Source organism: Mauremys reevesii, linkage group 2 (genome assembly GCF_016161935.1).
Source record: "Mauremys reevesii isolate NIE-2019 linkage group 2, ASM1616193v1, whole genome shotgun sequence".
Lineage (NCBI taxonomy): Eukaryota > Metazoa > Chordata > Testudines > Geoemydidae > Mauremys > Mauremys reevesii.
Window position 1 is genome coordinate 133,724,301 of NC_052624.1, and position 21,311 is coordinate 133,745,611.

The 21,311-nt window shown below is 41.0% G+C and overlaps 1 protein-coding gene across 9 annotated transcripts in view; it reads left to right on the forward strand.

Annotated features, from left to right (window-relative positions):
- Positions 1-21,311, forward strand: part of TRIO (trio Rho guanine nucleotide exchange factor) — a 437,405-nt gene that overhangs the window by 376,494 nt on the left and 39,600 nt on the right. For all 9 annotated transcript variants that reach the window (XM_039521976.1, XM_039521968.1, XM_039521970.1 and 6 more), the window contains 7 exons: positions 9,722-10,014; positions 11,970-12,140; positions 15,295-15,390; positions 18,248-18,396; positions 19,190-19,256; positions 20,324-20,427; positions 21,185-21,254. In XM_039521976.1, coding sequence (XP_039377910.1) covers positions 9,722-10,014; positions 11,970-12,140; positions 15,295-15,390; positions 18,248-18,396; positions 19,190-19,256; positions 20,324-20,427; positions 21,185-21,254 — 950 coding nt within the window. The remainder of the gene's footprint in view (positions 1-9,721; positions 10,015-11,969; positions 12,141-15,294; positions 15,391-18,247; positions 18,397-19,189; positions 19,257-20,323; positions 20,428-21,184; positions 21,255-21,311) is intronic.

Sequence of the window (21,311 nt, forward strand, 5' to 3'; positions counted from 1 at the left end):
ATTATACCTGCGGAAGCCCATTATGTACAGATGATTTGCACAAATAAAATATCTTAGTGACTATAGAACACACATAAGGTGTCTGAATGCAGAGTGGAATAGAGTGGAATGTATCTAACTCAAGATCTAAGTAGGCCAGTGGAACTTTAATTACTAGACATGATGCATTAAAAGGAAAGAACTCAGCTTTAACTGTAGGATGTAAAATTTTGTTTGCGGGATTGGTGAATTTTATTTGCGCTTGCGAACACCCACTGTTTTTTAGTCTGTTTTCATAGTATAAACACAGTTAAACATTCCTTTTAGGCAGAGATGCCCGAACTCTGGTGGTTGGAGCACTTTCTCTTGGTCCATAGAGAGTTGACAGGTCACATGTTGTTTGCTGCACCTTGATTCAAGCCACTAAATTTAATTAAGTCAGCAAAGCCTTGAATAGAAAATTGATAGTCAGCAGAGGAACATTATGTGAGGGGCAGTGATCCAGGTGTTTTTGAATGGTAGGTGATAGGTAGTCTAGAAGATTCCAAATGCAAGACCAAGTTACTAATTAAAATATGAGCTACACAAAAGGAAAAAGATGAGAATCCCTACTTTTATTATTAAAAGCATGTGGTGGTTTGGTTTGATTTTCCCCTTAATGTTTTATAAAATGTATTTGTTTCCTGTTTACCAAAAAAACAGCCTTTAAATAGGAGAGAATTTGACCACTAAGTGCCAAAAGTTGAATACAATGCCCTACCAGCTCGCTCTCGCTTCCTATAAAACTGCCTGGCACTCAGTTGCATGCAGGATTTTGGATTTGGATTTCTATAGCTGTGTGGTCTAAATTCCAGGGACCAGAAACAGAACCCTTTCTGTTCATCTGGGAAAGTGGCCTGGGACAACATCGTGCTTTAAAAAAAAAAAAAAATCTCTTAGCATGTAAAACTGTCCAGCAGGCGTGAAAGGAAGGAGGGCATCTTTGCATCTAAAATGTGTTGGGGTTTGAATCTTGATTGGTGACACTGACATGTTGAAAGCTGCCTCTGTGTGTGCAAGATTAGATAAGGGTATAATTTTAAAATAATTAAATGCAAGATCTTAATACCCACTGCTCTATTGAAAAGAGAAGGCGGGATCGGGGGGACCTGAAGAACAAATAACCTGAGAGATCATGAAAGGACACAGTGTAGTGCATTAGACCCTTTAGACCTGTGCCACTCATTTATTTTATTCAGACATAGAGCATTTTGGTGCACCATTTGCTATTATGAAATGTTTTTGCAAACTCTGTCCCACCTTCCAAATTATTACTGGGGGCTCATGAGGAGCATGGAGAAAGATACCAGTTTTATTTTCTAAAGTGCCTAGTAAAAGTAGACTCCAAAGTTTGGACTAATTTAGACATTTGTGACATTTTGTGCATATTTTAGTGGTTGAGATTGTATGTTCACTAGTGAATAATTGGGCATCATCTGAAAGGATTTTATATAGGACCTCTGAAGAGGTGAAAGAAAAGAACATATGCAGCCTTCTTTTTCTTCTCTGCCTTTGTTAAATAGTTGATATTAATAATCCTAATCATGTTGTTTGAAGACCTTCCAGATATCTCCTCTCTGTTAACAAGAGCTGTACAGTAGCTTCAAGGTCAGAATTCCAACTATAATCAATACTGATGTGATCCAGGTGATTACATTTGGTGACTGTAACTATTCAAAGATATTCTCTCAGTTCATTTCCTAGTGGACAGGTGTCCACATTACAAATGCCACATTTAGTATTAACTGACATCTCGTTGTCAGTTTTAGCAGAGAAATTAGGGGTAGAATGGCTTTTGTGGGCTGAACTAGGCTCTCAAGGTTACCTCTGGAGGTATTATTTTCAGAGAAGAGTTGGGTTGGCGGTGGAGGATGGGCTTTAACTGCCATAGCCAGTGCAATATCTTTTCTATGGTAGCAAGATTTTTTTCTGAGGTTCTCAATCTACCACCTTTCATTTGCTTATACATTGTTTTAGAAAATGGAAGTACATTTTATCCAAAGATCAGAAGTGAAAATGTTTTCCAGTTCTACAGGATAGTTTGCCATGACTGGTTACAATGCCTACAGTATGTGTAATAGCTACTACCTCTTAAGAAAAAAGGTAAAAGTATATATATGACAGCTCTAAAAGTGATGCATTGAACTGTAGGTTTCCTATTAGAAAATATTTTGGTTTACAACATAAGGCAGCTATAATATATAGAAATGTCATGGAGCATATTTCAGTACAGTACACAATTTGAAAGGAACAGCTGGTTTACTAGAGATGAATACTCAGTGTATTTGTACCACTGCAGATGATTAGCATATATTTCTTTTGTGTATTGAATAATAGTTTCCAATATGTTGTAGGCTGGCTTAAAAAATGGTTCTATGGAAACTACTGCAGTATTTTCATGGTGAGGGAAATTGTCCCTCAAAGAGTGAAGGGGAAATTCCACATTTGCAAGCATCATAAAAATGGCAATTGTGTGGTCCTTCAAGTGTCAGTTGCTTTTTTATAGATGCTTGTTAAATATGAAACATCTTCAATATTCTTTGATGTATATAAGAATATTGGATTACAAAAGTATTCTGGGAAAACTCAGCAGGAAAGAAACAAATTTATGCCATTTAGGAAAGTTTTGGTTGTACACATGACGCCTTTCTTACCAAATGTAGGTCAGAGGTTAGAGCTGCACTGTGCATGCACGTCTGTGAATAAAATACATTTCTGTACTCCTTTCTCATGCCTCCCCGGTATCTCTTGCCCAGTGAACTGGTACTGTGCCGCTGAGTTTAGTTTTGGTTGTTGTGGACCTTTGTCATGAATTTTTATTTTTGAAAAGAAGATCAAACTCTTCCTTCTCCAGTATCTCATTGACCTGGCACTGGTTTGTGCATGTTGGCGAGTTGTTTAATAGTGTTTTTGAAATTGCCAAAACTACATTTAATACATTAATCAGAACTAACAAGAAAGTTTGACATTCTAGACCAGGGGTAAACTTTTTGGCCCGAGGGCCACATCTAAGTATGATGGGCCATGAATGCTCAAGAAATTGGGGGTTGGGGTGCGGGAGGGGGAGAGGGCTCCAGTTGGGGATGCGAGCTCTGGGGTGGGGCCAGAAATGAGGAGTTCAGGGTGCAGGAGGGGGCTCTGGGCTTGGCCAGCGGGTTGGGGTGTGTGGAGAGGGTGGGGGCTTCAGCTGGGGATGTGGGCTCTGGGCTGGGACTGGGGAGGTTCAGAGGGTGGGAGGGGGATCAGGGATGGGGGTTGGGGTGCGGGAGGGGGATCAGGGGTGCAGGCTCCGGGCAGCGCTTACCTCAAGCAGCTCCCAGAAGCAGCGGCATGTCTCCCCTCTGTCTCCTACGTGGAGGCATGGCCAGGCAGCTCTGCATGCTACCCTGTCCACACACGCTGCCCCTGCAGCTCCCATTCGCCACAGTTCCCGGCCAATGGAAGCTGCGAGGGTGGCACTTGGGGCGGGAGTAACATGCGGAGCCTCTTGGAGCCGGAGCGGGGACATGCCTCTGCTTCCAGGAGCCATGCAGAGCCACGGCACATGTGGAGCGGGGCAAGCCCCAGACCCCGCTCTCCAGCGGGAGTTCAAGGGCTGAATTAAAACGTCTGAAGGGCCGGATGCGGCCCCTGGGCCATAGTTTGCCCACCCCTGATCTAGACAGCTTTCTTTCTAGTCAGACTGCTCTCTAGGTTCATTAGTAGCAGTGTGGTGGTGTTGTTTTGATTAAAGAATGTTTAGATGGTGCAGACGATGAAACAATTGGACTCAGTTTGCTTTCTAAAGAAATAGGAAAGTATGTTCCCTGTAGTACTCTGACCTTAAAATACTAAGACCATTACAATGCAATATGGAAATAGTTAATCTGGAGCAGAAAACTTCAAATCATCAACTAGCTGGACATGGTTCATTATTTAAAAAAAAAATCATTTATTAATCACAGATGTCCAAGTTTCTAGGGTTGGTAAAGCTGGGAATAGGAGTATTCCAGTTTCCCCTTAACTTCAGGAATGTGTGTGCGCACTGGAGGTCATCTTATATTTTAGTTTGAGAGGGTCAGAATCCATGCTGCTTGCCCTTTTACTTTAGCTCTGTTTTTAAAAAAAAAAAAGTTAATTCATGGACTTTCTGTGAACTCTCTGACCTCATCAACAGAGAAACATATGTGGTTTTACTTCAAGTTAGGGGAGAGGTGGAATTTAATTGACTTTCTCTTATGTTTATGAATAGTCTAACAAAAAAGTGCAGCTATTAGTAATTCAGGAAAGAAAAAAAAACAGAAGGTTTACTAAGCTCAAGTGGTGTCTGTATAAATTAAGTTTCATTAACTTGTATTGTACCTGTGCCTTGCTAGAAATTAGTGTCAAATTCTTAGAACATAAACAAGAAGGCCAAATGTTTCTCTAAAGGGGAGGCTATGGGACACTGGACAGGCACTTACTGGAAAGTTTTCTGTTCTTGGGACACAGTAAGGGCTAAAAGACCCAAACCTTAATCAGTCTGTCTCTAGTTACAAAGTCAGTGTTGTTCTTGCTTTCATTTTGAATTTGTGTATCTCTTCTTAGAGCCTGTATTGATAAAGGATTCTTGAGCAACCTTAGTAAAAACAAATTGGTCAGCAGTCACAATAAAGAAAAAATAAAACCACTTTTAGTTTAAGGTTCCCATGAAGAACTGTAAATGGTAGAGAAAATGTTGCTTTAATTACCTGGGTATGATGTAGCTAAACCAGAGTAGAAGTTTTGAAAGCATGTGAGTGCCATTTTTCAAAAGTGAAAGTCAATGGTCCTTAGGAAGCTTTTTGATTATTTTACTCCTAATCTTTAACAAATGGATGTAAAATGATGAATTTTATGTTATTTTTGCTAATCAGTGACAGTTATCAATATAAGTAACCAGTTTCATCAGAGTTTCTGTTAACCATGCATTGCAGAGCCTGTTATCTTACTTAACATGAAGGGGATTAGAATTATGGTTCTGTATTTGTACCTGGGATCTGGAGCCTAAGGTCCTGATCCTGCAATGGGACTGTTGTTACCAAATTTTCCTGGTATTTTGGGGTATGCTCATTTATTAAGGTTACTCTTCTGGGAGGGGGGGGCAGGGTGTTCTGTAATTCTATCAATGTACTGCTTGTGTCACTTGTGTTCTCATATGGAGCTCTGCTTCTCCCTGCTTCAAGTTCCCTCTCAATGGAGCTATCCTGCAGGACCTAGGTTCCCCGGGGCTGGGTTCTTCCAGCCCCAGAATCAGATGAACATACACATTAGCAGAGCGTGTTTGAGAGGACCGGGTTAATCAGCACTCCCAAGATAACCCCTTATATGTCCCTGGATTCAGTAGGCTAGGTCGAACAGCATTTCCAAGCTGTCACCCTCATATGCCCTTGGACTCAGCAGCTAGGTCGAACAGCACCTCCAAGTTGTCACCCTCATATGCTCTGGGCACCACACTGGAATAGAATATGCCTGAGCAGGCTGGGTCGAGCAGCACTTTCAATCTGCCACCCTCATATGTCCCAGGTTCAGCATGTCCCTATCCCCACTTTCATGTTGCAATTGTTCTGGTAATGTCCCACTTGATGAGCAGACCCCACAGGATTTCTGAGCGCTGCAGGGATCTTTAGCTTAGGCACAAGGAGCCTTGCTGCAAAGTGAATGAGGAAGCCAAAAAACACCTACGGGGTGGGGAGAGAGAGAGAAGCAACCAGCTTAACCATGAAAGTTATTTATTGCCAGGTAATAAGCATATAGGGGAGCCAAACAAACAAAACAGTTATAATATTAAATCTAACTTAAATTTGATGATAAAAGTCAGGTTTCGAGAACGATAACTGATCACCCAAGTCAGGGTCAGAAGGCTATACCTAGAGAGAGAGAGCGCGCTGGGTTCTCACCACTCCGTGAAGCTTGAATCGATCGGGGTTCCCAGGTCGTGATGGTAGCTGAGGGTTTGGAGACAGGCAGAGCCCTCAGCACGATCAGTCAGGAGAAGATGATGTCCCAATGGAACTGATGCAGATTTTGGATCCAGGCATCAGAACACTTACTTGAGCATGGGTAGGGGGTTTTGTAGGGAAACAACAATGGTTCAAGGGAGAACACTAGATTTGTTTATGGGTAAACTGATGGCTCCAGGGAGTATACCATGGGTCAGCAAACTATGGCCCACGGGTCGGATCTGGCCCATCAGGGCTTTGGATCTGGCCCGCAGGATTGCCACTCCTGTGGTGCCACATACCCCGCGCTGCTCCTGGAAGCGGTTGGCACCATGTCCCTGCGGCCCCTAGCGGGGCGGGGCAGAGGGCTTCACACACTGCCTTCCCCTGCAGGCATGCCCCCCGCAGCTCCCATTGGCTGGGAACGGGGAACTGCTACCAATAGGAGCTTTGGGGGAGGTACCAGCAAGCGAGGGCAGCACGCAAAGCCCTCTGCCCCCTCCCAGGTCCGCAGGGATGTGGTGCCGGGCATGGGGCCGGGACAGGCAGGGAGCCTGTCTTAGCCCTGCTGTGCGCCGCTGCCATCCTGGAGTTGCTCCAGGTAAGCAGCGCCAGGCTGGAGCCTGCACCCTGAACTCCTCCTGCACCCCAATCCCCTGCCCTGAGACCCCAGATGCAGCCCATGCCCCCTCCCACTCCCCAAGCCCCTGCTCTGAGCCCCCTCCCACACCCCAGCCCCTTGCCCCAGCCCTGCATGCAATTTTCCCCACCCATATGTGGCCCTAGGGCCAAAAAGTTTGCTCACCCCTGGAGTATACTAAAGTTGTTTTGTTCAGGCTAGACAATGGGAACTGATCATTCCTGTCTATGGGCCGTGTTCCTGGGAGGGAGCTCACAGTGCGATTAGGGAGCTTCACTATTTTGGGTACCAATAAAGGATTTATCACTAGAATTGATCTGATAACTACTGAGCTGGGTGTGTGCAGGGGGGTTCATTAACATCTGGCGCAGAGATCCCCCGTCATGCAGTGCTTCCCTGCTTGTCTGGTCCCAGAATTCCGTGTGGTTCTTGCCTTGGAGTCTCTGTTCTCCATTCTGTATGCTAATGGGGATGCCTCCCTGTCCCATCTTCGATGCAAATAGGGCTAGGGGAGTTTCCTTAATCCTGTCACCCTTGTCTGGAGGGGTTCAGGTGTGTCTCCCACTGCCTTTTCATTGCTTTTGTAAGTCTTTCTTCTGATGGGTTTTGGTTCAAGCAGGGGGTTGGGGGGGTTGGTCTTTCATGAGTCAGACAGGCTGGGTATTGTACCCTGGTTCCCCAAGAACACAGAGCTGGTAGGTAACACTGCTCACATGCATAAAGTTGAGCAGCTGAGGAAGTGTTTTTGTATAGTTGCGCCCTAATTCTATAATCATTAGACAGATGCATTTCCTTTTAATTCAGTGGGAGTCTGCTTGTTTGAGTAAGAACTGTGGAATCTGGTCCTTGGTCAGCAGCAACTGGGATCCTTTTAGAGTGAGACAATGAATTGTTATTGGGAAGCAACCTCGTGTTCAGCCCTTGAAATGGCACACGTACGGTGTGGAGTCAGCACTGAGGCTTCCTCATTGAGAGTGAGATCAGTATGAACCAATACAGACAATTACATTGAACCTCTAATAAGTGGAAATGTAAGTGAACATCAGTAAGAGTTACAAATGAGTACTTTGTGATCTGCGGATATGTGTGCACAAACAGATAGCATACATTGTTCTAGTGAATTGCATACCCAGAGTTAAAATATCCCAATGGTTACATGTCTGTTGCTACAGAGAAGATTGTTTGCCCAAGGATGTATTAGCATATATCCAGGAAAATATTGAGATGGGCTGGAGGCTAGAAAATAAGCCTTATGACAAGGAGAGATTAATAGAAAAGCAGCACATGCTTCCCCAGTGTCTTTAGTCTGTGAGATTGGCATCTCTGGGGCGGCTCAAGCCACACTTCAGAATAACCCAAAGCGGTATTTTTGCATTCTTCCTGGATCCTTTAACTCTTCCTCCACATCAGATATGGCTCTTAATGAATAGTTTGCACTTAGTATTCTGCAATAGCTAAGCAGCCTGATGTGTTCCGTTTTGCAGAGCTGCTCCTCTGCAAGAAAGATAAGCTTACCCAGGCTGTCCCTACCATAGTGAGAGAGAACAATGTTCTAAATTGCTTTATTTGTTCCCCACCATTTTTGGTGAAAGAATCCCCTTGCACCTAAGCTGGGTAGGAAGGATCTGAGTATCTATACCAGCCTTGGAGAAGGAATGCAGAGAGAGTGTTTAACTCCCAGCACTAAAGCCATCCAGCTAAAGGCCGTTTAAGAAGATATTTTCACAAACCTGGCTTTTAAACATAAATCTGCAGCGATAACTCAAAAAAAAAAAAGGCAAAAAAAGAGAAAAAAACCCAACAACAGTTTAATGGGGTCTTGTTAATACGCTAATAATGATATTTGTAAGAGAAGCCTTCACATTTAAAAACAAAAATTGTATGAAAACTTACTTTGGCTAGGGGAAAAGTACAGACTAGCAGTACTAGCATTGCATAATGCAGTGGGTGTTTACCATAGGGGTACTGTCCAGTCCAAGTGACATGAACCTCACTGGAAACTGCTGTTGATCTTATGTATATATAATTACTAGATGGGGGTGGGGGAAGAATCATCCTTTTTGATTGCAGAACCTCGGGCATTCTCAAGCAAAGAAACAAATATTGCTCATCCTGAGGTTTGAGCATGGGCATATTTTCTTTTAAATATTACTGCTCATGCTGTTTCCTTTTTTAAAGTGTCAGATTAAAGCAAAAGATATTTAACAGGAGTGTATCTGAAGTCTTCTTCCCCTTCCCTTCCAAACCTCCCTTCACCCTCCTAAATAAATAAATAAATCAGTTAGTCACAAAACTAAACAGAACATTTGTGGTGACTGTGCACATTGCAAGCTTGTGCATATGTATATATGAGTATTGAAGCTGAGTAAAAAAATTAACACATTTTAAGACAGCTTCCTTTTAGCGTTTTAAAAATACTTTACTGAATTTGTGCACATTACAAAATACGTAAAATTAGAACTTTTGGTCAGTGTATATGTGTAAATGGTAATCAGCAAAAGGCAAAGGACATGACTGTTATGTAGGACAGTGTCTTGTAAATGTTTGCTAGTGTCTGAGTGGTCATTTATAATGCAATGCTCTCTGATCATTGCACCAGTGTCAAGGGCCAAGACATTCTTTAATTGATATAACGGTTTTGGTGCTCAAGTTAAGACATTTTGAAGGAATCTTGCATTCAGAGAGCCTGTGCTCATCACTTCCTGAAAAATGGGCCCTTTTAAGATGTCTCGAGTTGATCATCCAAAATCACAGCTCATTTGAGAAAACTCTGGCCCTGGTTTGTAGTGGGGTTTTTAAGCTTCCTTCATAGTCATCAGGTGACATTAGCCATTGTGAAGGGCATTAAACTAGACTTGCCACTGTGGCTAATGCCACATTATCAATGTAAATATTTTGTTTGTGCTGCGTTTCTAGTCTTTTTCTCTCTTAGGAAATCTGACACATGAAAGGTACAATTAGAGTTGCCTCCTACTGTAATGTAAATATAAATGAAGACTCCTTTTTATTTACATTTCATATTTTACCATCAGTATTTAAAATCTACTTAAGTTCTTTCCCTTGATTTTAAATTGCTCAGTTGTCAATATTTTCCTTCTAAAATATTGTTCACATTTTTTCTCAGACTCTCTTTCAGTCTCCAGTAACGATGCCAGTCCTCCTGCCTCCGTAACATCACTTCAGCCCCATATGATTGGTGCACAGAGCTCCCCAGGCCCCAAACGCCCTGGCAACACCCTGAGGAAATGGCTTACCAGTCCAGTGAGGCGCCTTAGCAGTGGGAAGGCAGATGGGCATGTCAAGAAATTGGCCCATAAGCATAAGAAGAGTAGAGAGGTCCGCAAAAGTGCTGATGCTGGCTCTCAGAAGGACTCAGATGACAGTGCTGCTACGCCACAGGATGAAACCATTGAAGAGGTTAGTGTTCAGGCAACTTTCTTATGGTTTGTAAATGTTGGACATGATTCAAGTGCTCAGTTTTTGGATGCTGGGGGGCACCGCAAGGTGGCACAACAGCTTATTTTGCTTCTGTTGCTTTTTGTGCAAATTTGATTTGGACAAGTAAAACAAAGTCATCTCATCCAGGTCTCTTGTGGGTGTGTTTTAGTTTTATGCAGCTATCAGTCCCATGTGTGCCTTGAATGTCATTCTCTGCTCAAGAAGAAGCCCTGAACTGGAATACAAGGGTTTATGCAGTTCAATGTTAAGAGCATTAGCAGAGTTGTGTGGGGAGAGCACTCTTGTTGACAAACAGAAGAGAGGATGGGGGGAAATTTACTTTTTAACCTCATCTCCCACCCCACTGCACCCCCAGTCAGAAAAACTGACTTTCTGACACATACTGAGTAACATCTGAGTAATGTTGTGATGATAGGCTTTTTTCATGCTTCCCTTTTCTCCCTTCCCAAAGGTCCAGGAGGATGTATAGGGAAGGGTTATTAACCGCTTTAAAGCCAGCAAATCTTGCATTCCTGCCTTTAGAAATAATGTGCATTTCATTAGTGCAGTGTACTGGGAAATAGCTGACTTCTCAAACCAAAAGGTGGTTACAATCAGTTACGTAATATCCTCATAAGCTTTCATTAAAGCAAAGGGAATGGGGAGGTTGTATCATGGAGTTCATGTCACAGATGTCTTTCTGTTGAAAGCCTTTTTCTTCTCCTCCATTCATAGTTCTGGTATGAGATTAGGACCCATATCCAGTTGATAAAGATACAAACTGGGCCTGATTATGCTTTCACTTATGTGTGCACAGTTCACATTGAATCTTGGTCCATAACAGAGCATCCAGTGGTTCTACTCACATTTGTGTTAGTTCACCTTTTCTTTGACCTGAATCTGACCAGCAGTTCTGATGGTTTTCCTATAGAATATAGATAATGAAGTCTGATTTCTAACTAAGTGGCCCCAACGTTATTATTTTAGTGGCTTTTTGTCTTATTTTTCCTTTGCTACTGGCATATTTCATTTTCAACTTGGAGCATTGGTGATGCAAGTAAAAGTTGAAAGGGAATGGACTAGAGGCATGGCACCATGATGATGTAGGAGCTGTGGGTTTGGGAAAAGTGTTGTTCTCCATCCACAGGTGCCGTAATGTAGAAAGAGACCCTTCTCCCAAGGTAATAATGGCAATTTTCTCAGAAGTAGCCACACCCCTACATTCCTGAGTTTGGGGAAGAGCGCTAGTGTTGTATCAATGCCCTGAGGTGGAGAGAAGTTAGTACAAGTCATTCCTTCTTACTGTGAAGGGAATTGCAATATCCTGTAAGCTATTTTTGTCACAGACCAAGGATTGAGGTCTTGTTCCTCGTGTAGCTTACAGAATTGTTTTCTACCCAGAAAATATTAAAAACAAAGTATGTGGTGTGTATTCACTGTTTAAAGGAGAACCAGTGATGAAATGTAGGATTTTGTTAAAATATCCCATATTTTAATACTATTTTGTACTCATGTCACACCTTTCAGTTTGAGGACATGAGTACTCTACAGATGCCAAGTTTGTAGTTAGGTATGTTGCACCCATTTTACAGAGGTAAATTGAGCAGAATCAAAGTCACTGATGGAACCCAGCAGTCAACTCTCAAGCCTCGATTTGTAACCTTTTCTGTGGTAAAACTCACACTGAAGTTCTTGCAAGTCACTTGTACTCAGTGCATCAGCCCAGTTGCCTTACTTGTTGAACCCGTCATAAACTGCATCTCTTTTAAGGTAGTTAGATTTTTGGCAACTGTCTCTATCTCTTGAGATGTTGATCTGTTTAGCTGTCCCTAGGCTTGCTGGAGCTGAGCCTTCAGAGGTAGTCCAGCATCTGAGAGACAGCTTCCACTTACTCTGCTTTATGCATCTTATGAATGTCTTGATCTCCATTGCAGAGAGGGAGGAACGAGGGGCTGAGCAGTGGCACTCTCTCCAAATCCTCCTCTTCTGGCATGCAGAGCTGTGGAGAGGAAGAAGGTGAAGAAGGAGCAGATGCTGTACCACTCCCCCCTCCAATGGCAATTCAGCAACACAGTCTACTCCAACCAGACTCCCAGGATGACAAGGTAAAAAGGGAAATAGGGAAGAATCTCACATGCTGAGATAGACTGATAACTTTTAGAGTGTCGTAAAGGGTTTTGCTATGGAGAAAATATCTGGAACATCAGTAATTATATGGGTACAATTGAGTACACAATTACAGGAACCTTACATGATTGTTTAAAAAAGGACCTTTATAGCAAAGGTAGGGATTAGCAGTTGATCTTTGTGTGCATAAAGGAGTTCTAAACCACACACACACACCTCTTCTGAGTGGCTTCACATTTTTGTAATACTTCATGCTTATATATGCTTAGTCTTCCCTCTTTCCACTAGTTAAGAGCTGTTGTGGGAGCAGTTAACTTTCTGACTGAAACCTTTTTATCCTGTAGGTAATTCACAAAACAATTCTGTTATCCTCAAACATGGAGTTTTTGTTACAAACATTTTCCATTTGCACAGGAAGATGGTTTTTCATGTCGACATAAAGTCATTTATCCATTGTGAGCACACCAGAGTTTCCTCAAGTGCTATAAAGCCTTGGTCCACATTAGTGACTTGCTGCCTGAAACTGTTCAGTTTAACAAACAAAGCCAAGTTTAAATTGAGAGTGCAAAACTGTATCTGAAACCAGTAACTGGTAAGTTTTGGATAGAGATCATCAATCTGTCAAATGAATCATATTTTCATATTTTCTTGGTTTTAAAAAAAAATCTCACTCAGGTTTTCAGATGTTTTATTTCAATTTTCAACATGAATTAAATTTTTATGGGGCAGTCACAAAGCCTGAAAATAGAGGATTTTAAAATGGAAACTATTGACTTCTGCAGCATGGACCTCACCTCTAATATCATTTTGTCCCCATTGTGCTCTTTAAAATGCTTAAGTGTTGAAATACATGGTATGAGCTCATTGTTAGTGAGTTTTATTGGCGGTTCTTCGCCTTTCTTAGTAAAGCAGATTTTTTTTCAACAGTTTTTCTTTCTCTCCTTCACTCTTGTTGTTTTCTCCTGGGAATCTCAATCATAATTTAAATAGACACTTTCTGGCTTGCAGTGGGGTTTTTCCATGCACTGCATGCACCAGTTTCCTGCTTTTTTTTCTGAACTGGAAACGGTCTCAATACAGGAAATGATGGATGAACATACTGGGAAATACTTCTGAGACCAAATCAAAAAAAGAATTATCCTCTTCAAATCTCTTTATTCTTTTAAAAATTGTTTGGTTTTTTGTTCCTGCTGGTTAGAAAATTGTCTGACCCTTTGTATACTAGAGTTGCAATAGTGTTGGTGAGAATCATGTTTTTAAAAACTTTTGCTAGCAAACTACTAACATGATTTCTTAACCAGTATATTCAGGAAGCCATGTTATAATTTGGGTTCCTTTCATTTTGCATTTTCAGTGTAGATTGGACCTTTAGCACAGTGTTGTGTAACGCACCAAAAGATAGGTTTTGCCCTCACTTGCCAGATTATCCATGCTTGCAAAAAAAAAATGTTTGAACGGTGATCTGCCTCATGCATTTTCAACACTGGTGTAAGCAGGACCTTGGAGAAGGATTTACTTTGTTTTAATATGAATCCCTTGGAGGACAGAAACATGCTCCCATAGTGTTTCTATCTGTCTCTAATAGACCAAACCTTGTACCCAAACACTGCCAACTTCATGGTAGTTTGGATTCTGATCCACATCCAGATTTAAACTTTGTCTTGGATGCATGTTTAGGACATAAGTTTTGTCAAGTTGTTTTTAGTAGTACTTGGAAGTGGGATTGTGACATCTGGCAACATCTGCCCCAAAGGCCCATTTCATGTGGGCTTGCTCAGTTTTGGATGTATATGCAAGCACCAGGTATGAGGCCATATTGGTTTCTCTAATATCACTAAATAACAGACTCTTTTTTTTCATTAGCATTTCTTGTATAGTACACATGCTTCTGTTTGGAGAATCATTGCACAATTCATTTATTGCATTGAGTAGCAGCTTATGAGTTTTTTGCATTTATTTTTGGATAAACAATATTGATGTTTCAGTACAGTTGTTATATTGTAAAACTAATTATTTTTGTTTTTTGTTTTTCTCTTTTTGTAAATTTTGACTGTAGCATTACGTTGATTTGTGTTCTGTCTCTGCTTTGGCTCAATTCCCTTACCTTTCCATTTAAAGTTATTTGTGATTCCCTCGTTTACCCTACCCTATGTTCCTTTCTCAGCAAGGCAAACAAAAGCACACCCAGATCCTTGTTTTCAATACGGGGTTGAAAACCACAGTCAAGAGCATTCTGTTTAAAATCATTATGAATGTAATTTCTTTGTTTGTCCAACATGTTTGAAACATTTGCAGAACCATTTAACCTGTATTGCATGAGGTATATCCGTCCTTTCCTTAATATGAAGTAAGATTCATATTGTACCCTGTTCCTCTTTCCAGTTATTTAATGATACATGTAATCTGCAAACCAGCTGTGTGTTTGCTAATTACGAAAGCTGAATTTAATAGCCCTCTCCCAGAATCCTTTGCTGTGAATACCTTTTACCCTCAGTTGTAGCTATAAACTGGCATCTTATAGCTTGTGAGGCCAGAGATCTTCTATACTCTGCACTTACCTTTGGGGAAAATGGATGACACACAGAATGGTGAGCTTGATTTCCCCCATTCAAGCTGGGAAATATATCCCAGCTCCTTTTAGAAATGTAAATGTTCTTGATTTATTTTCATGGTTTATTTTTTAATCCTGTTTCAAGGTTTGTGTGTTGTAATTATTTTTACAGTTGCTTCTTATTTATATACAGAGTTGGAAAAATACTTAAATTGTTCTCTATCAATAAGGTCAGTCGCTGCAATCTGTATGGCTGTCCTGATAGACTTTATAATAGTTAGCAGTTGAAAGTTTCCCAAGGATATTTCCCAGATCTATAATGTGCTAAAGAGAATTATGAAGTTACATCCTACTGATTGAAATAGATTTAAACTGTGCATGGACAGTTATCAATGTGTATCACAGTTTATTTAAAAATTTTAGATTCCAGTTGCATAATTATAAGGAAACATTTTATTCTTAAATTAAAGGGAAATCTTTGCTGGGTAGCTTGACCTGAAAAGATACTTGAAAGCGGAATCTTGACAGCCTGTGACAAACTAAAGTAAACATGATATTTTTCCTTTTTTGTCATTGCACAGGCATCTTCTCGATTATTGGTACGCCCCACCAGCTCTGAGACACCCAGTGCAGCAGAACTAGTCAGCGCAATTGAGGAACTCGTCAAAAGCAAAATGGTGAGACTGAATGGAAGATAAACATGATTCAGAAGCTAAGGCAACTCCAAACTGCCCCGCTGCATAAAAAGTTCTAACACACTTCCCTATGAATTCCAACATGTAGCATCATCCATTTTCAAAAGCAGTCTCAAAACTTTGTGCATGCAAAGTGGCATGTATTCATGAATGTACAAGCTTATATGGAATATACATATATTCAGAGAGAAAAGATTACCAGGCAATGTGAAACCTACATCTCTACCTCGATATAACGCTGTCCTCGGGAGCCAAAAAATCTTACTGCATTATAGGTGAAACCGTGTTGTATCGAACTTGCTTTGACCCACTGGAGTGCGCAGCCCCAGCCCCACCCCCCCCCGGAGTGCTGCTTTACCGTGTTATATCCAAATTTGTGTTATATCGGGTCACGTTATATTGGGGTAGAGGTGTACTTGTATTGCATCGTATTTGTATTGCAGTAGCATCTAGCAGCACAATCAAGGATCAGAGTTCCACTGTGCAATACCCTGTCTATAAACTTACATTTTAGAGTCCCTGCCCCAAAGATTTCACAGTATGTCTTGTCCAGGGACAAGTGAATGAAACAAGCCAAGAAGAGAGTTAACTGTAAAGCTTCTATTTAAGATGCTCTTTCATTACCTCACACTAGTTTGTTTACTCAAGTAAAATACATCAACAATATGAGAGTTTTATTGCTATTTGAAGAGACAGAATTTAATACTTTGTAAAAGCATACTCAGCCATCAGTGTTAAAGTAATGTAGAGCTTGGTTTGCAGCAGAGTACTTTCATCTCATATTTTCAGGTGAGACACAGACTATTTCCAAACTCTTCTTTATTTGAATACCTTTAAGATGCAGAACCAGGCACATTTTCCTCTTACTGAGGACAGTCCTGACTTCATTATATGTAGTAATTCTTTGTTAGCTTGTGTATGCATTCATAACATCTTTGAGGTTTAGTTTTTACTTCATTATACAGGAAAGGTAGAGGATGTATTTTTAAATGTGATACTCTAGAAAACTAAATCAGATTTTAATAAATAAAACTGTCTGTGATAAGCAACGCTTGCTCAGCACTGCTAGCTGTTTTAATGATTGCTTTATGTAGTCTCAAGTGGTGATATCATTCTCCCATCAGATTATTCACCAACACAGATCAGTTTCTCCTAGTTTTTGGGCCGTCTGTGTATGAGGTCAAATCCTACTGGGTTTTTATTGATTTCAAAGTCTTGAATAGTGCATCTGACTCAGCAGGGTGCGGTTCAGCTGCATCTTACTGTAATATTGGGGGAAAACATGATAAATAGCTGCAGCACATCCTGACCCTCTGGGTTGGAGTAAAACTGACTTAATAAATACTTTCTAGAACAGTCTTTCACGCAATCTCTCCAACACCCCTCCTTTTCCAAAACCATATAAAATATTTGCTGTCTGGTTTCCAAATGCAAAGGAACTGCACCCTCTTTCAACGCAGAATTTTGCCCCTGGTTTTGAGAGTTCATTTTGAAGAGTATAAATGACAGTTACTATTGTATGTAGTGCAGGTGTGGAGAAAAGACAGTTCTGTGAAACCAAAGGATTAAAGATGACCTGCGCATTTTTTTTTTAAATTGGTGTTGTGCAATTTTTTTTGTCTGCTTTGAAACATATAGAAGACCTTAAAGAAAGGGGCGGGGCCTCAGGCAGAAGGTGTCGGGCTGGGGGTCAGCTTCCCCCAGCCAGCCCATCCACGCTGCCTGGCCCCACCCCAGGGCAGCTGCCCCCTTTGCCCCCACCTGTCGGCGGCCTGAGGGGGGGCAAAAGGGGCAACGATGTTAAAGCACTCCAGTAGCGCTTTAACATTGTTGCCCCTTTTGCCGCACCCCCAACCCCTCCAGTCAGCAGCCCTGCCAGTAGGGTCCCTACCAGCAGGGTGGCTGGGGGTGGGAGGGGCAGTGACGTTAAAGCGCTGCCATGGCAGCTCTTTGACATCGGCTGTGTATGGGCCGGTACCAGCTTCTTATCGTACATTGTACCAGTCTACTTTCACCCCTGACAAACAGAGAGTAAAACAGAGTTACTGCCCTGAAAGCTTAGAGTGTGTTTGAAAGAAAGAAAGACACAGAAAACAAACATGCTGAAGAAAAATTATTCCTGAACTTCTACTTATGCCTTATAACAGGGATTGGCAACCTCTGGCACACAGCCCATCAGGGAAATCCGCTGGTGGTCTGGGACAGTTTGTTTACCTGCAGCATCCAGAGGTTCAGCCGATCGCAACTCTCACTGGACGCGGTTCGCTGCTCCAGGCCAGTGGGGGCTATGGGAAGTGGCAGCCAGCACATCCCTCAGCCTGCACCGCTTCTCGGAGCCCCCATTGGCTTGGAATTGCGAACCACGGCCAGTGGGAGCTGCGATCGGCCAAACCTGCAGACGCGGCAGGTAAACAAACCGTCCCGGCCCTCCTGGGGGCTTACTCTGGTGGGCCACGTGCCAAAGGTTGCCGATCCCTGCCTTATAAAGAAGAAGAGGGAGAGGTCATCTCTTCGGAGGGGGTGGGTTGTTGGGTTTTTGAGAGTCATCTTGAATTTTTTCTGCATTTACCAACAGTTACCACAGATTTTTCCTGTAGATAGAATAAAACTGGTAACAGTGTGACAAATTTTGACTTTTTAATGGCAACCCTAGAGTGTTGTCTTTTTTTTTTTTAACTCACTAAGGTAATGTAAACATTTGAGTATAAAACAGAGGTTCCATATTTTTTAACAACTGTAAATGTGTATTCATTTTGTGCAGTGCTTTGTGCATTTAAAGACAGCATGAATAGAAGGCAAGATGAATAAATATTGCAACATTTTATGAATACACTTTTAGGCACTGGAAGATCGTCCAAGTTCACTGTTGGTAGACCAAGGTGACAGCAGCAGTCCATCTTTCAACCCTTCAGACAACTCCCTTCTCTCTTCCTCGTCACCCATAGATGAGATGGAAGAAAGGAAATCCAGCTCTTTAAAAAGACGACAGTAAGACTGGCTTACAAATTTATATTTCCCCTCTGTTCTCAATCAGGTAACATTTATAAAGTCCTTTGCATCCTTTCAATACAGTCTATTTTAATTTAACAGAAGAAGTAGTTCTTTTCCCCTTCCAGCTTGCATGTTAGGCATCAAATGGATGATTTGGTTCTTCCTGAAAACCAGCTGTTGTTCAAAGAGAATTCTCAGGCATATTATTTCCAGTACTAAGTTCACCCAAAAGTCCTGTCAAACATGTCAGTCTCAGCCTTCATGGAGGAGGATGCTGGCTTTTAAATATTCCCAAGGGTATTTTTACGTTCCAAAAACCATAAATCATTGCTTTTTCCTGAAACCGTCTTTCTCTACCTTGAACTCAAATGGTAGTTTGGAAGATCCAGAAATATTCGTTGACATTTCAGCTGGTATTGAAGATTAATCGTATGTATGTCCGTGTTAAAATAATAGACATCTTCAGTTTGTTTGCTTATGAATCTCATGCTGTTTCTTGTGAGTCAAATATTGGAATTCTTTTAAATTAATGTTTTAATTGTCCTGACCCATGCAGCAAAAGTCCTGGCTGCTGCTGCTATGGTTTAATAAACACAAGAAGTAAGAATGCCCTGAAGACAGTGAAGCATCCAGATTTGGAAAGTCAGATGTAAACTCTACCTTACTAAGTGTGCATAACTGAAAACCTGTAAAATGTTGTATGCCCATTCTTAATCCTCTTTAAGAACTTTTATCCACATGAATACATTTTTCTCCCTGAATGTTTTTTCACCTTTCCCCCTCCTTGTAGCTATGTCTTACAGGAATTAGTGGAGACGGAGCGAGATTACGTCCGAGATCTGGGTTATGTAGTTGAGGTATGTTAGTTCAACCTTTCTAAATTGCTTTTATTAATCCCATTGCCAGTCATCTTTGTAGCTTGCACACTCTTCTGTTATAAGAAAAAGAGAGAGTCTGCTTTAGGTGTGGGTTTTTCTATAGGAATTTAAGAAAAAACAGGATTTGATATAGAATTCCCAGTGTCTCTCCTTCACACTATTTCATGTATCTTTTTTTTCCCCTTTCAAGAAGATTAGTTCTTTATCATTCATGTTTTAAATAGTGACACCGAATAACATCTGAAACAATAGGCACAGTTTAATTAGTTGAAGCAGTGTGGTCTAGTGGATAGACTGCTGGACTGGGACTCAGGAGACTTGGCTTCTACTCCTGGCTCTGCTATTGCTCTACTGAGTGACATTAGGAAAGTCTCTTCACCTCTTTGTGTCTGTTTCCCATCTGCAGAATGGGGATTATGATGCTGACCTGCTTTGTAAATTGCTTAGATCTGCTGATTTCCTCATTTAGCTAGTTCCAAATGTGTTCCAGAGAATTACCTTTTCCCCAAGTTTAGACATATTCCTTAGAGGAGCTGGTTAACAGGTCTGTTAACTGGATTAAAAGCCATCTCCTAGGTGAGGCAGCAGCCCAGCCCAGAGTGTTGAATAAATATCAGGTTTCAGAGTGGTAGCCATGTTAGTCTATATCAGCAAAAACAACGAGGCATCCTTGTGGCACTTTAAAGACTAACAAATTTATTTGGGCATAAGCTTTTCGTGGACTAAAACCCACTTCATCAGATGCATGGAGTAGAACATACTTTGATTTAATGTACTTGTGGGAAGTGAAAATACACTGAAAAATGAAATTAAAAAAACTGGCTAAATTTAAATGTAGTTGAGACAAATCTTATTTCAATAAAATTGTTAATTTGACAGCTAAATACACTGCTACATGTAATATTGGATTCTTACACCCTATTGATTAAGTGACTTAAATAAGCGCTTGCAGTTTAAAAATTCTTAATCTGCTTAAAGAGAGAGAGAAGAGAGACCCACCGTTTAAACCTGGACATTTCACAAAGAATTGCTCTGGATTGTTTCAGGGGTACATGGCACTTATGAAAGAAGATGGTGTACCTGATGACATGAAGGGGAAAGACAAGATTGTATTCGGCAACATTCACCAGATTTACGACTGGCACAGAGAGTATGTATGTTTTTAATTTAAGAATTATCTGTTACTGGTAGAAAATAATTGTATAACCTACTGAATGCACACAGAGAAAAACCCTACATCTATACAATAGTAGATGGCAATAAAAGTGTTTCAAAGGTTATAAAAACAAGTAACAAGAAATTAAGAGCAGCTGGTCCTACACTTTTCCAGTTAAAAATAATTTCTGAGTTGAGACTATTCCTATAGTTATTTGTATGGAAACTATTCAGAATAAATATGTAAACATATCAAGCATTTGGATTCACCTGTCTTGTATAGATAACATTTAATGTGACTATTTAGTTGATCCTATTAAGAATGCATTAAGGAAAAGGAAAAATCCTGTATCTTATGCAGTAATATGCGCGGTACTTACCTATTCTTCTGACAGTGAGAGGCTATGCTGTGAATGGTCAAAAACAGTTTTTATTCTCAAATTTCAGTGGTAGTGTAGTTATGTGAGCACATCAAGGATTCAGAATGAGTAGAAGAGAAATTTGCAAACAAAAGGATTGCAATGATGAATCACTATGTTGTTTCTTTTTGTTCTTTACTTAAAAATGCCACTTACTTTGAAGCACTGCAATATATTCTTTATATAGGCTTCAGTTGCAGATAGGACATGCAGTAATCAAGGATCACAGCAGTGAAGAGAGTGTGGACACACAGAATGCAACCACCACTTTGTTTTAACATTACCTGTTGCCGTATAATGTGGTACAAGCTAAATGATTTCTTCTTTATTCAGCTTCTTTTTAGGAGAATTGGAGAAGTGCCTTGAAGATCCAGAAAAACTGGGATCCCTCTTCGTTAAGCATGTAAGTACAAACATCCTCTTTCAAGCAGGTAGTGCCAATGGCTGGTATTATTAGTGA